The sequence below is a fragment of the Melitaea cinxia genome, chromosome 16 (genome assembly GCF_905220565.1).
Source record: "Melitaea cinxia chromosome 16, ilMelCinx1.1, whole genome shotgun sequence".
Taxonomy (NCBI): domain Eukaryota; kingdom Metazoa; phylum Arthropoda; class Insecta; order Lepidoptera; family Nymphalidae; genus Melitaea; species Melitaea cinxia.
Genome location: NC_059409.1, coordinates 9322856 through 9339857, shown reverse-complemented (window position 1 = coordinate 9339857; position 17002 = coordinate 9322856). Strand labels below are relative to the sequence as shown.

Below are 17002 nucleotides of genomic sequence, written 5' to 3'. Positions count from 1 at the left end.
TAATTGTGAAGATTGATTTAGGGCATGTCCTTTATATCGGCGATAAGCACCGAGCTTCAGGTCTTGTTTTATAATACGTGACAGAGTCCTAGTGGGAATCTTCATTTCTCGTAATAAGATTTTTTGTTTCCTAATGGGGTTTCGACGAATTCTGGCTTTAAAAGCATTAACAGCCTTTGTAGTTCTAACAACACGCGGCCCTCCGATCTTTTCTGGTCTTCGACAGACGAAGTGTTGCTGTACCTGTTGATAGTACGAAATACGAACAAACGGCTGATACCAAGCTTTTGAAGTGTCTGGAATATAATCCACGGCTCCATACCCACTTTGTGCAAGGCGATCACTGCAATCCTATTTCCTTTAACACCCCATTCCATATTTTAATTTGATAATGAACACGAAAAAATATGTGAAATGGCGCAAAATTTAAATAAGTTTTTAAAATAATATACGTGTTCCAATTTTAAAATAATTAAAAAGTTGAAAAAAAGAAAAAAAATTATGTAACAATATTTATGGCCAGACTAGTTATTAACGTCTATAATGTATGTGTACAATACACAATACATATTATTGTATAAGAATTACACATATATTGCATACATTATCAATTGATAGGAAAAAAACACACCATCATCATCATCATCATATATATGATTAAACTTCAATAAACTTACAAAAACAGTATTATAGGCGTTATGATGAAACGGATCCACAAGTTTTATTCGATAATAAATAAGAATAAATCGATTGCATCTAGGCTTTCATGAAACTGTAAGCAGAATAAACGAGGTGTCACTTGAATCAGATACATAGAGAAACATAACCATTTTGATGTCGTCTTTACGCCTTCAACCTTAGTTGCGAAAAATAGTGTCTTGCGCCTCGAGCTATTTTAAAGATTTGGTCTAGAACTACTAACGATTGACTTTGTAGCAAGTTTTTACAGTTTTTTCATTTGTTTTGGAAACAAATTCAGTTAAAAAGTTTGCTACGCTTTTTTTTTGGTCGTACCACCTCAGAAACCATTGTGTGCTCATGCTCAACAATACACACACACACACACACCTATATATATATATAAGTCGATGCAGGCGCAATTTATTTTAATAAGTAGTGTTATATGACAATGCATAACAATATGCATACATGTATTTACATAAATGAATGATATAAAAACAGATGAATAGATATAAAAATCTTTTATCTTTTATAATAACCTTTATAATTTTATTACCACTTACAGTTATGAAATAAATAAAAATTGCCCTACTGGGATCAATAAATTTGTATGCGCTTAAAACATCTAGAGCAAGCACTTTAGGTGAGACAAAGGAAATAATCAAAGGGTAAGCAAAAAAAAAAAAATACATTATTGGATTCACATAATATTATCCGAGTATCAGTTGCAAATAATCGTCGACTTAGTATGACCCAATTGCATAGTGTGTCTGTGGATAATTTTCGCATTGCGGCCATTGGATTCGGTGCCGATATCGCTTTGTAACGGTCTTCGTATCGAGCTGCATTCTGTGCATTTCCTTCTCTCGCGTCGTGATTTCGCTGACGATATCTCGTTAGATATTATATTCAATATACTTGTGTCAGATTTAAATGAGCGCTGACTTTCTAACGGATATATACTAGTGTTAATCAGATCAAATAGTATAATCATCATTTTTAACAACTTTTGTCTTGACCATATCGCAAATCAGGGCCTATTATTGTATTCAGCCATACTTGCAATAGTACGAGTATGAAAGTTAACAAAAATAATATTCGGTACTTCGTAATTTTTTCAAAGTCACGCGTTCCAAACTTTATCTTTAGAATAATTTAAGTCCCTTAACCTTAGATAAGCAAACATTCATCGAGCGGACTACGCACTTTCCCACGACTTAGTAGTAGAAACTTCAAGTAGTTCCGTGTACCCACCGTTGATCTCACCGTTTTTACTACCTTCCTAAATAGTGTAAACAGTGCAAAACTTAAAGCAACATCGACAATAAGCTTAATTAATAGCGATTTACAGTCATTTCGTCGTCCACTTGACGAAAGTTTAGTAACAACGTAAGTAATTTTGCAAAGGTATGGACAGTAATATTTTTTCACTGTTCTTATTTTGCTGCTGAGAAAGTCAATTCCTTATTTACATCTTTAGAGATTATACTTATGCATTAAATTTCAAGAATAATATTTAATTATATTGTTATTCTATGTTATCTAGATATAAATACGTAAAGCAAAACCTTTGGACCCCTTTTTCAGAAAATTGCGCGGACGGAGGAGTATGAAATTTCGTACACTTATAGTTTATATAAAGAAGGAGTGCATAATACTATTTTTTTTTTAATTATGCATAAAAATATATTAAATCAATAAAAAAACATTACACATACTACCATGATTTTGACACACACACGCATATTATACTTTTTTGTTGTCAGTCTGTAGTCAAATATTTTTTAAAAGGTTCTTTAATTTCATTATATTTCAGGTTTCAGGTTTTATTTATTTTAAATTTTTAATTATGGTCGAATTTCGACCACTGGGCGACCACTAGTGAATATTGATTACGTGTTAGTTTATGGCATCATTATAATGTGTTTTTGTGGAATTTAACAAAATAATTATTGTAAAGTTAGCAGAGTTATAAAATAAAAATAAAAAACTAAAACAAAAGTAGCCTTAGTTACCCCCTATTACATCAGCTATCTGCCAGTGAAAGTCCCGTCAAAATCGATCCAGCCGTTTCAGAGCCGGAACAAACCCATGAGCCGGAACAAACAGACAGAAAGACAGACAGACAGACGAAAATTATAAAAAATGTTATTTTGGTATTATGTACCGTGTATACATACATATGAATGTAGTTAAAAGTGGTTATTTAAATATTACAAACAGACACTCCAATTTTATTTATTTGTATAGATTAATCTGTTTTAAATGAGTTTGTAAAAACAAGAGAATCAGATACGTCAATGGCTCGTAGCAAAAATCTAAGAGGAACACAAGAAGGGATCTGATAACTTAATCTTAGAAACAGAGAATAATGTGCACGAGAAAATACGTCACTAAAACAGTCTTCTGCGAAGCCAAGTTGTTTAGTATCGTCAGTCATTTATGATCATTCTAACAACGTACTGGAAAACCAAAAATTATACACTTTTTCAACAGTATAAAGGGTCAAGTAAAAGTAAATATGGCTGCCATGCATATTCAAATAATTAATTGTTTCGGCGTCGGCGGCCAAAAATATTGTTTCAGCGTGATTTTGTAATAAAAATAGGAGAACAACTTATATAGCTTTGGCTGTGACAGCCATTACAGACAGTGTGACTTTCAAGAGGTGGTATCAAGGTCACGATTTAAAACATTCGCAGTGTTTAAACAAATATGGAACCTCCTATCCCTCCTACTTTGAACGTGTGTAAAATATGTCACCAGTATCTATTAGAGGCATGAAATACAAAATTATATTTGTGGTCCTCTTAACATTGACGTGTGTATATAAATACTCTTAGATTTATTTGGTGTCATTTTGTTCGTATATATATTAGAAAATTTTATTGCATTAAAGAAGTTCTTATAATTATTGAAAGGTTTTGCTGAAATTGTTGTTTTTATTCCGTAGTCCGCTCGACGAATGTTTAGTTACAACGGAACTCTAAACATAGTTAGCTTATCTAGGGCAAAAAACTATACGATTAAAAAAATTTCAACTACTTATCGGTTATCACAAAACGAACAGCTACTAAACTCTTTACTGCCGAAGATTAAACATAATATTCGACCGTAATATAAGATATGACTTTCGAAATCAAAGATCACCGGTCAAACAATCAGAGATTTGATTGATTATCCCGATCGAAACACGCTTCGTTAGGGACCGCATCCAAGCGCACATCTGTCGCATGCTCCACGGAACTTCTGAGACTCACAAAAACCGACGAGGCCGGCTAGAGAGGGACAGTAATATAATATTTGTGAATGTCAAAACGGGACAACCGGAATAAATTAATCCCTAACGGGGATACCACTGTCCTTCAACTTCGATGGATTTGAAAGATTTATGTTCAGTTCGTAAAAACTTAGTTTAATAGGAATTTATAAGTTATACTTAAACCTGTTATCTTGAATGCATTAACTGTTAGCCTGTTACAAATTTTTGCTTCATAATTGGAATTTCAGTATTTTTCAAATTTCATTCGATTGTCTGTACTTTGTACTCATATTTGATATTCAAATTTCAAATACACTTGTATACAAAATTATCAAAATATTTATATAATACTAACTGACCCCGCAAACGTTGTTTTGCCATAATATTATTAATCCCCTTAATTCCTTCTCCGTCCTTATTCCGTTATTAATTCGTTTTATGAACTGAATTTTGACGTTGATTTTGAAATGCGAGCCCATAACCACTTAACGTACGAAGCCAGTTTTCTTATTGTAAATGTATGCTATTGTCTCCAACCAGATATAAAATACCGATATGACCCTACGACGTCTTCGTTGCAAGAAATATTTAGGGGATACAACCTACACTTTTAATAGCGGTTACATCATTTCCACACAATGAGAGCGCCGTCCACACCCATTCTCTGTCCGTATGATTTGAAATTATAGCACCATTTTATTTGCTCTCAGCGCATTTATATGCGGTCGCCGAGTCGCACAATGTGCCACAATATTATATGTAAAGGCACCTCCATACATAACGCGACTTGCCAACGAGTAGTGTCGCGTCCTCACGTGTGTCGCGAGCGGCTCGCAATCGTGTGGGAGGTGAAATGAGGCAGTAATTTAATCCTTGATTGTGTTCCCGTTTCATTTATATGAAACATAATCAAATTTGGTACTCGTTTGTGACCATTTATATCAATGTACCGCTTGATTCAATTCAGACTGCGAGTTTACTTTTGCACCTAATCGGGTGACATTGTTTCTGTTTAATTCAAATGTTATTCGCAAAGTAGGTACTGTAGTAGGTACCGATACCGTATACCACATAAAAACTTGTTTAGATATGCGAGTAGCGCTTATAAAACAATCTCTTAATTGATATTAATATACAAATGCATAATTACTTAATGAATAATTTGTATATAAAGATAGCATTTAAAATTTATGATTCCAAAGGTGCCAATCAAGTTATTGTGGATATTAGCGCATGCTTATTATCCTTTTATTACTGAAATAGATTTTTGAACGGTGTAGGTGCAATTTAAAAATAGCTTAAGGATAGTTTGATATGGTCATAATTATAGAGGGACGGTTCAACCGGCACAGGTTATAAAAACTGAATGATGCTATAATGTAACGTCAATAAAGTAAATTGGCAGGATACCGCGCCGCTATAGGTATAATAGGAAAATGGGTCAACAGTTTTCTTAGCTCAGAAAAAAATGCTCGTTATTATCAAATTACATTAAGTTCATAATAATATGTTAGCTATCTTGTAAAAGGTAATACCGTAATATTCGACCTAAGGTATAAGTTAAGTGCATAGTATGGAGACTTTCTATTAATTTTGTTAAACTGCGTTAAAAAAGTTTGTATTCAATATTTTATTTCAATTACTTATTTTAAAAGCCTACCTTTGTTAACAAGCGTATAAAACAAAAAGCTAGACAATCTAAACGAGCTAATGAATTCCTCATCACGTATTAAATATAATAAAAGATACTTTACAGCCTCGTTCGGAACAAGATAAAATTGCAAGGAATTGTCAATAAATGAAAAAAAGTTGTATTATAACAATCGATGTATATATACCGAGCTGTACTTCGTACTCGAAGCAATAAATGCAAGCTGTACGGGTCCATATTTCATGAAAAATTCATATCGAAGCCGCGCCCTAATGATGCCGATGCCATCTTTTATTGCCAACGGGGTTATTATATCTTTCATTAATCGTTTATTACGTATGTTGACATGTTCTTAGTGTAATGTATGTATGAGAACGTACGTTAGTCAATACGCACGCACGTTTTCTTTTCCAAGAAATAGTATCATAGGTATGATATCTATTTTTTATAACGATTAAACGACGTCTATTGGTGGTCTCAGTGGAATCGCTAATGGTTACATTCTTTCATTTATGGCAGTCATATGAGTTATTAATATACTTCAATATTTACAAAAAGTTGTATTAAATGTGCGAACATTTTATCGTTTTTAATCTGAGAAACATCATCTATATGGATAACTTTTTGTAACAAGTCTGTTTGATAAAAAAGATTAACTTTTGTATTAGTTAATAACATTTAATTAGTACGTATGTAATAATGAGTTAAAAGCATAACATGATTGTTGAAATTATGACGAAAAATGTTACCTAAGAATGTTAAAACGCAATAATACTACTATTTTGAAACTTAAACTCAAATTGCCCCTATATCAGACATCTCCGTCAATATTTATTCATCAGTGTCAAAACATTTCCGTTCATTTTTGTCTTCCATATCCAATAACCTAGTTTCGACTAAGAACACGCTGGAAGCTGAAATTGAATTTCTACGAGTAAAAACCGTCCGGTAATAGAGTTTACCTTCGGATCAAATAAAATAACAACTAACGTACGGTAGAGATACTGCACACATTTGAACTACGTTCACTTATTAATTTTACTTTAATGGGATTTATTTTAAATAATATATTTGCCTAACGACTTTTAATATTACAGTATGATACATGTTCATTATATAGGTAGCTTTTGAAGTTTTTTTTTTTCTAATTATTATATTATAATTTTAGCTATTTGATAGGTATTATATTAAAATTAAATTATAAAAACATACATTTGTATATAGACACAAATAATGTTGAGGAAATAATGAGATAACACATTTATATTTTAATTTGCATTTAGATTATGAAATTATCATTCTGACTAGAGCCGAGACTAGCTTCATTTAAGCCTATTGTACTCAAATAAAGGTACAAAGAGAGGTAATTTAATAAATATGAGTATATTTGAAGCGAAACACAAAATTGTATTTAAATTTAGGTCACAGAGTTTTAAGTAAAGGGCTATTTGCGTCTGAACGATTACAAAAATGTAGGAAAAGTAAAATTACTTTTAATTTCATTCAAATTAAGAGTAATAGCTCCTGGTTTAATCTCTTTAATTTGATATACCTTCTTTAGTGTAATAGTCAAACCGGATTCCTTTATTTTTGCTACGGTCTTCGTCGCGGTCATACCTCTCCTGAGAAAATTACATTTTTTTCTCCGTCATTTGGCGCGCTAGCTCAGATTGTATTTTATCTTTATGTGTAATCATAATTCATATTCTTTGGGTCTTTTTTGTAGAGGAGATTGCTAGGTGTTTAAGGGTTCCACGGTTATCTGTTTTACTTGTAAATGTCGCACTCACTATTGTTTATTAAACCGGACCCTAACATTTGATATCGTTTATGTGATGAAAATTTAAGATTACACTTCGACTTGGATGAAATATTTTACATTCTCTCTTTTATTAATACAATATCTAATACAGATAACCTTGCGACATTGGACAAGTGCCATACTTTTTCAACGAATAAAAAAAAAATAAGTATGTTGAATACACAGCCAAAAAACAAACAGCGTAAATGGAAATAATCATATTGAATAGCATTAATGTTTACTTTCTGGATCTTCAATTTAACCCCCAAAAGCGTCCATTCGCTACTCACAAAAAAAAATGATAAATGAAGATCGTCGGTAGTTACTATATTATGAACGCTGATAGATTGATTGTAAATGGACGTATGTGCTTATCGATCGATTAGTTTCTATCTAAACGTGGCCCGAGTTTCTCTTATAAACGATTATTTTTAATGCGCTTCAAAAATGTTAAGTGTTAGCTTATGATATCCTATCGTTTAAAGTGTAGTCCTTTTTCTGTCTACATTAATAGATGAGTTCGTGTAGAAGATTGGACAGTACCCGTTACCAGCCCTGTTAGTGGAATCAAATACTTTTGTTGATGATTACATAACTCAAAAGCCGGTAACTAGCTTTCGCTCTCTACAATTCATTTTTCTTCCACTTTCTATAACGGTGTCCGAAGTCAAATACGAAAGATTAATTAAATAATATTCAATAAGCGTTGTATGATTAACAAAAGAGTAATCTGTGGCGGCATCTAACACAAATACGAACCACTCGTCGAGCTGATTTCAATCATCATCATTCATTATTCACTCACTTCCCTTTACATTTGCCGAAGTGTATTCGCCAGTTTTGTTTTGTTTAACTTTCATATTTCAAATTCTTCGGGAGGAAGTAGGATACAATACTATATTATGATCGAATTTATTCTATTTTTTTAACCGACTTCAAAAAAAGGAGAAGGTTACTCAATTCTACTGTATATTTTTTTTAAATGTGTGTTCGGAAATAACTCCGTCATTTATGAACCGATTTTGATAATTCTTTTTTTTTGGAAAGGAGATATCCCTAGTTTGGTATCATGATAAGGAAACCAGGATCTGATGAAGGAATCCCAGAGAAATCGAGGGAAACTCTCGAAAATCCGCATAACTTTTTACTGGATGTACTGATTTTAATGATTTTTATTTTAATCGAAAGCCGATGTTTATCATGTGATCACATTTAAATTTCATCGAGATCTGATAACAACTTTTGAAGTAATCTTTGATAATGCGTATTTACTTGACTATTTTTTCGTCTACCTACGTTGTATTACTTGTCGATATAACTGAAGTCAGTTTTTCTTCGTTTGCCTGCAAACACAATTATAATTTTCGTGTTTTTAGTAAACGTTTGGATTGATTTGCTTTTACTGAGGTTTAATGAGGCAACTCCTCGACTCGCTTTATCTTTATACATTATATTGTACGCGTGTTCCTCGAAAGCAATTTAAAAAAAGATATTATGATTCATTGGGTAAATAAACTGAGGTTTTATGTATCGAAGTAGCATGAAGCGTAACACTCTCGAGAGTATTTTTTGTTATCATTAGTTGACGTGAAATAACACTCCTGCGTTGTATCGTGATCCAAAAAAATAAATTGTGTGAAAAATTACGATGATTACATCTAATAATGGACGTCGGGCTTGTTTGATGGTTAATGTCAGAGATTGGCGTCATTAAGCGCAATGATGGTGACCCACTAGGGGAATTTTATTTCTTTGACTGATTGATTATTAATTGCAATGCAAATCACTCGTATAATCAAAGCACTAGGTATGTGTTTGCAAAAATTATTATACTAAACATATCTATGATTCAAAAGAGTACATGTATAGTAATAAAATACAAGTGTTGATATTTCAAACGTTATCTTCTTATAAACAATTTATACTGCAATTTTATATCAGATGACACTAAAAGTAATGAGACATTTCGTTATCTAACCAAGATACGAGGCCCATTAAAGATCTTTCTCATTGCTAAGTATGATGATAGAGGTTAAAGTATCTGAGAAGCTTACTTCAAAGATCCGATATGGTCACGTTAGTACTTCAACGTTAATTGCAAATAGTATTTATGAGTAAATATTGCATTGAAATAAGCAATATATCAATATTATGTTCAAATAACGATGAGTATTTTAAATTAACTTAATTGACAAATCACGGCCAAAGGTACGCCTTTGTTACACGCACTCAATCTCAAATAAAAAAAAACGAAAATCAATTTAAATTTTATTTATATATCTTTAAACAAACTCGTAAGTCATCACGATCTTTATTTTAGAAAACACAAGCCCTTCGTCAAGGCACGAAAGATTTGACATGTTCGTGCCACTGTATGTATCCGAGAACTGTCGCTTTTGCCATATCATGCAATTAAAACGGTCCATCGACAGACAGTAAGCAGATGCCCATCACTTTTATCAAATAGGTACATTAAGCTGAGCGCTCGATTCACCATTTCGTTTTTCGTTTTTTTATTCACATAAAACCCTCTCTCGACTTAGATAACGCGTAATGTGTTGGCTTCTGAAGAATAATTAAAAGTCCATTTTTATATTTACTTCGTTTATAACAGAGCGATGGAACGCTAATTAAGAATTCGAATGTTCATTACGATTCCAAAAAAGGTTTTGTTATCGGGTATATATCATTATAAGAACTGGTTGATTGCATGTCGAATTACCGGCAAACTACTTTTTAGTCTCTTTTGTTTGGGAGATTTTGATTGCTTACGTTTCGTTTTATTTTTAAGGCAATCCTCTACAATCATTTAAGTCAATTTAATTTACCTTTACAAAATTTGTAAAGATTTTTGTTAAACTTCCTTTTAAGTCGAATTGCTCATTCAAGATGTACCTACTATTTCTTTGGAATTTATATTTTAGGAAAAAAAATGTGAACCCTTGAAGGGTCTTTATTATACCTTAGTGCCGATTTAATGATCCGGTTCTCTCATGAAGACCTCAAAAATAGGACATTTTATGTAAGAGTGAATCTTTATCCTCCTGAGCAGGATAAAACCGCAATATGAAGCTAAAGGCTAACTTTAGTAGTGTTTTGCGGTCAAATACTCCTCTAGCTCTAGTAGATTATATCCTGAATGCTACTGTAATGCCATATTATTTTTGTTGATAGAAAAAAGTAGAATAAATTAATATACAATGGGATATTTAATGCCCCGTTTGCCATTTATGGATAAAGATTTATTATAATACGTTTAATAAATTGATCATAAACTTCATATTTTAACAAATAACAGTTATAAAATAAGTATTAATTTGAAAGGCAAATGTTCCACACATTTTTTTCGATACGTTATGGGCGTCGTATTGTAAACACTGTTGTCTCTATCAGCTTGTCGAGCTGCAAAAGGAATGTTTGGAGCTTGTTAACTTTTTGTTTGTTTAATTATACATTAAACGATTTTTATTTAAAGTTAGCTTTTATTTGTTCACAGTTCGCGGCACCCCGACCTGGCGGGGAGTCATCGTGTTTGCAGGGCCCCGACTGTTTTATGGTGAGGATTTACTTTAATTTTTTGATCCAATACAGTTTACAAAGTAATAATTCAATTTTAATACCAATTAATTTTAGCGTACGACTTTAAATCAAATTTTATAAAAAGTATTTTATGCGTACCAATTTAACGTTACCTTCATCATTTAGTTAGAATTTTAAAAATAAAATATGAATATTTAATAATAACATAAAAACATATTTTATACAATATTATAAATATTAATAATAGCACTATAGCATACATACTTTTATATTTAACACATCACTAAGCCGTATACTTCAATGCTATAAAAACACCCTTACAAGACACTAACATCGGCTTAGTATTGTTATTGAGTAGGATGTTACGTGCTTTTCATAAGGTTAGTGAACGAACTGAGTCCCATTCAAGTGAGAAATCTTAGACTAAATACTAATGAATTCTCTTGCTGAAATCAATAAAATTGCCACTTCAAAGACTCCGCAGATTCTAGGCGACAGGACATTTTGTCAATACCAGTAATTAATAACCACGGTTCAACCCGTTCCCATAATTATTAAAGCTTACCGAGCCGAGAGTTGGTGTCAAGTTAACGTCAACTCCAACTAATGAGTGTTTCAAATGACAAATGCTATATTTCTGTTGGCCATCTTTCTCCGTTTGTCTCGTAGTCTCTATTGTCAGATATGATTTTATGTTGTATTATTATTGATAAACTTAATTAAATTTAATCATCAATCGTATTAACAAAACAAGTCATAAAAATTAATCGGTTACGTTTAATTTTTTTCATCGAAATATATATTTTTTTAAATTATAAATTCATATATTTATGTCCATAATATAGATGTGTATTTATATTAATTTATTGCCATTCATTTTGTATTTTTCAAGATAGAGTCCGTAAATTAAGTTTTATTGTTGCAGTGCTGGGAAAATTGCGAACTACTCCAATCCAACTTCCAAGTTTGGGGTGCTGTTTGTGATGAAATGGATATCTGCGTAAGTAGTCTTATTATAATCTAGAATGTCGGGACACTTAACCATCGTTTGAATTATTTTGTATTAACTTTTTATGTTTTTTACAGTTTCCTGGTTGCAAGGTAGCCTGTGAATTTCACACGGAGGCAGCCCGAGCGTCTCAAACACAACCAGTCATTCATACCAAGGGTGAAGGTGTTATGAGAGTTAGTGGAGCCTTAGCTCGTTGGCCACCACCTGCTCCTCGAGCGGCTTCTCGGCCAGCTCCTCTCGTCTACGTAGTAATGCGTCGAGCTGCGGAAGGACCTTGGAGACAAATCATTCAAACCCAAGCCTTAGCTACAAGAGTACCTTCTAATAATGAGGGAGCTCTCCTTCGCGTACTTGTTGTTGACCCTCAGGGGCTTGTTACAATCTACAGTCCAGATGAAACTTGGGTTGCTCATGACGCGAACACCTCCAACCATGATGAACATAAATGGATCCTCAAGGAAATATCACTTATACATCAAAAGGTTCTCGTGATTGGAGAAATCGCCTGGGAGCCTAGGATAGCCCGTGGAGTTTATTTAGTTACCTGGGAAGTTGACGGAGGTGGCTTGAAAGGAAATTTATTCACCGATTCCACTCGTGTAACTTTGTCTTTATGGCCAGATACTATTTATCATATTCAAGTAGAACTTGTGTCTCGAACACCAGGAGTTGATAATGAAAAGTCTGAAACCATGACTATTGACACAGGTCGCGCTCAGCGTGTTTCAACTGAAAGTGTACAAGACGTAGAAGTAAGTGAAGGAGATAGACTCATGTCAGTTTTAGTTAGTTCTATGCGAGGGGAACGTGTTCCGGAACGAGCTCCAGATTCAGAGCTAGTGTTAGGATGCTTATCAGCTATGATTGCTTTTGGGTTAGCAGTACTAGCAGCTATTGTATGGAGGCGAAGACGACGAGGTACATTTCCTGGAACCAACGTATATGTAGGATCATCTTCTGTTCTTAAGCGAAAGTTAGTAGAAGATTTTGTTCCTGCTCCACATTGCTTTCAACCAGTAATTTCTCCCGAAACTCCAACCAACGGAGCCACTTCAAGGGATGTGGTTGTGTGACGTCATAGTTTTGACATGCTGTCATTTGAAGACCGCGTTTTCAGTTCCTAAAGTTGTTGAACAAAACTTTCGCATTAAATAAATTGAGTATAGTGCAGTGAAAATGGATTTTAAAATGTGATACAATTAAATAAGTTGTGCCAGTGAAAGCAAACATGGCAATAGTTTTCTTTAAGAACTTTTACTCGTTAATAATAATTTACACTATACTTGATAATCTGACGAACTTTTAAAGTCATTGTATATGCTAAAATCAAATTATCTATATTATGATTTTTGGTACGTAGATTTAGGCCAATTGTAAATTAAAAAATGTACTTTTAAGTGTATTTATGATCACAGTAAGATAAACACCAGAAACATTAGCATTGTAAATATTATGAGAAGTTGGTAAACCATAATTTTCTAATTATTACTTGATTACGAGTATAATGTGCTGTAAATATGTGTGTTATAAGGAGCAATTTTCATTAAAGAAATTAGATGTAAGTTGTTTTTATCAATTCCGAGTTGTATGTAAATTTGTATTCCTAAATTATTTGCAGTCTTCTAAACTATATTTGTAAAGCGCTATGATGTATCAAATTGCCACTTAGTTTTCATTTTAACCGAAAACACATCTCATAAATTTATAAAATAATAAAAATATTTTTACAGCTAGTCCATATAATTGTTTAGTTATAGTTCGTAGAATTACTATATTTTAAACTTATTGCGAATCTTACTTATCCTTATTCTAGAAACTTTACGACTTCTTCAGCAATAAAAGTACATGTATGTATTTGTAAATATTTAAAACATTTATTGTAAAAATTGACAGAGAAATTATATTTTTCTTGGACGTAAACAAATATTTCTAAATGTTATTAAATGAAATTATCGGTATTTTAATCAAATCTACGTGGATTTTGTTCAAAAGTAGATATTAGTAAAACAAACATAAAATTGTCTTGTAATAATTGTTAAATCATGATGTAGTCAGATTTGTTTGAAGTTGATGTTACCTTTAAACATTGTACTTAAATCATTAATTTGTCGTAGGGCATAACTTAAAGGCCAAATTTTTTTTAATGCTGTTATCAAATATGTTTTGGTTTATTGATGACCAAAATAAATATTGTATAAGTTAGACGCGTAGTTAAATTTATTTATTTTTGTGATTAGTTTCGTACCTTTATTTGAATTTGTAAATAAATATTACTTGCTATATTGACGCAGCTAAAATTTAACAAGTATGAATAAAATATGTCTGCCAAATTACACAACGTTTTATTTTCATAATACACATGCTTAAATCGTAATATAATGATAAATTTAAGAAATATATTGTATGTAGAAACAATGAGAAATATTAACAATACCGCAATAAACAATAAAAAAACAACCATAAAAATAATATTATACTTCTATCCTATTCGAAATATTGAAATAATATTACAAACCTTTGTAATTCGTAGAGATTTGCTGCATCGATGAATTTAATGAAAGCGATAATTCCAAGAAAGCTTTTAAATAAACATTAACTCGCTGATACAAAGAGCTCATTGGTCGGCTCGTGATTGACTGGGACTCAAATAAAACGGTACCATTGTCTAGGGATTAACGTCAACGAAATTGTTGTCAACAAACGCTTGATCACACAAAAAGATTTGTGCGTCACGTTACCCTTAGGGCCGCTGTATTTTTCAACCAACTCGACCATACGAATAAAACCGTCGACTAACAAGTAATTTTCCCTCAAAATTTTAATCGTTCCATTACCCGAGAATGTCATTAAGCTAATCTTGTTAGTGACTACCTACGTACGTAATTAAAAAAAAAGGTTATTCAAACATGCAAATGTGAAGGGGGTCCTATGTAAATAACTTGTAAATTAGAGATAGCAACAGAATTTGAACCATAATAGTCTATATTAATGTAGGTTTCATCATAAATCAAGTCTTAAGATTAGATACGGGCTTTTTGTTTTCACGTCGTTAGTGCCGAATCCGAGTGGTATATTTATTTTAAACAGTTTAGATATGGCTCATTAGTATGGCCTTCTAGTTTCCTCGTGAGTTTTCATTAATAAAAATATAATTTTGTGATACAAATGTTCGATAATTGTGAGATGGGGCAATTTATTTTAGTTACCCATTATATTCTCGGCCCGCGGTTCCAGTATAAAGCAGAGGCTCATAAATAACAGGGAAAATAGAAGGTGAACGCTTCCACGAGTATCCTTTTGGGAACGGCCAAAGCATTCTTTTAAGATTTATTACAGAACTTGAGCACATTTCTTATTCCTTATGTACTTTGCGTCCGATAGAGTCTTGAATTTGGTCATTTTTTTAACGTTTCTGTGGTTTTCAACTTTCCCATTTCTTCTTGGTTTTAAGACAGTTTTAATCTACGACTCATCTCGTGAGTTATACGGCTTATTATATTTGACTTATTACAACTTTCGTTTATATAAAGAATCATTTAAATTTAATTCATTTATAAACATGAATTATTTTTCTTTTAAATTTAAAATGTTATTTCCGCAAGTAATAAACGATATAAGATAATACAAACAAAATCCGATCGACTATAAGATAAATATGACACACACTAGAAGCTACAGGATTCGACGATTACGGACCTTTCCTGAGATAAGGCAGATATAAAATGCAATCGATATATTTTATGTCAATTTTATCTTAATTGCTGGTGCATGGCGGTATAGAACAGCCTTACTTGTTAACGTTTGTCGATTGCCTGAGAAACAGTCTAGCTAAGTATCGAGGCAGATTACGAAATTTATTTATTGGACAGGGAATGAAATACTAAGTATTTTGAAGACTAGATAATGTTCACGATTTTATAAACATAGTAATGTACCTATTCCATTTAGTCATTAGATAAAATTTTATAAATATTTTTTTTATATATTTTTGCATCATATTGATTATTTTTTCACTTATCGGTATTAAACTCGTTTAATACCTACAAAAGTATCAAATTATAAATAACAAACACATTAAATTAAAATTATTACTAAACCTTATTTTAAGTATTGAAAATAAAATAAAAATACTCAAACATACAATTTAACTATCACCTAGGATGGAAATACATGTCGCAACAGGTTTAGTTACAAGAGGTTGTGTAATACCTTATCTAACGTCGTCTCAGAGTACCGATTGGACGACGGAAATTCGCATTACGCAATTACAGCACGAAATAGCAACTGTCCAGATGGGAGTTTTCAAATGACAAGTGCATTAAATACTGAGGTTGCTAGACTTAAAAGTAAGAAAGTTATCAGAAAACAGCCAGAGGGCTATGTACAGTTCGTAATTTTATTACATTTTCAATACTAGCTGTTTATAAACGTTCTCGTCTTTGCAAGCTGCAGAAATAACAAACCTAAGCAGGTTTTCTTGTATAAATCAAATATACACGTATATTCGTTGAATGTGAACAAAAAAGAAAAAAAAACTGCGTGTACTTAAGTACACGCCTAAGAAGTAATACATCATTGGCTAGCTAACTACACTTTGCTAACTTCTTCTTCATTGACTAACTAACTTCAGGTTGTGTCGGTGTGCACGTCCATAGTAAAAATTTACTCTCATCATTTTTGCCTAAACTCACCAAAAGAATAAATTTCAAAAACTAATGTTTTTTTCCCCGTAAATGGCTAAAAGCTCCTTACATATTAACTATTGTTAACGTTATTTTAATTGTCACTAATTATAATAAACAAACGATTTTTCTTTTCAACATTGCAGCTAACTTTTAGATATTTCTACACTATTGCATTTTAACAGAAAATATCCTAATTACTTTCACGAAGTTTAATTTAACCTGTTCGCTATCAAGAATGAAACGGCCAATCCCCGAGGGAGCCATGCGCCGGCGCAGGTAATAGTCGGCTGTCAGCGTGTGGGCGATCGCTAAACATCACCTTGTAAATACTGGTAAATATTTGTCTTCAAGTAATTACTGTAATTGTTCA

The 17002-nt window shown here is 32.3% G+C and overlaps 1 protein-coding gene across 1 annotated transcript in view; it reads left to right on the top strand.

Moving 5' to 3' along the window:
- The window catches only part of LOC123661139, a 43984-nt gene extending 30964 nt beyond the window's left edge, over positions 1-13020 (top strand). The window contains exons 2-4 of the mRNA XM_045596132.1: positions 10892-10951; positions 11861-11935; positions 12022-13020. Of these exons, the coding sequence (XP_045452088.1) occupies positions 10892-10951; positions 11861-11935; positions 12022-13020 (1134 nt within the window). The remainder of the gene's footprint in view (positions 1-10891; positions 10952-11860; positions 11936-12021) is intronic.
- Positions 13021-17002: the final 3982 nt, after the last annotated feature.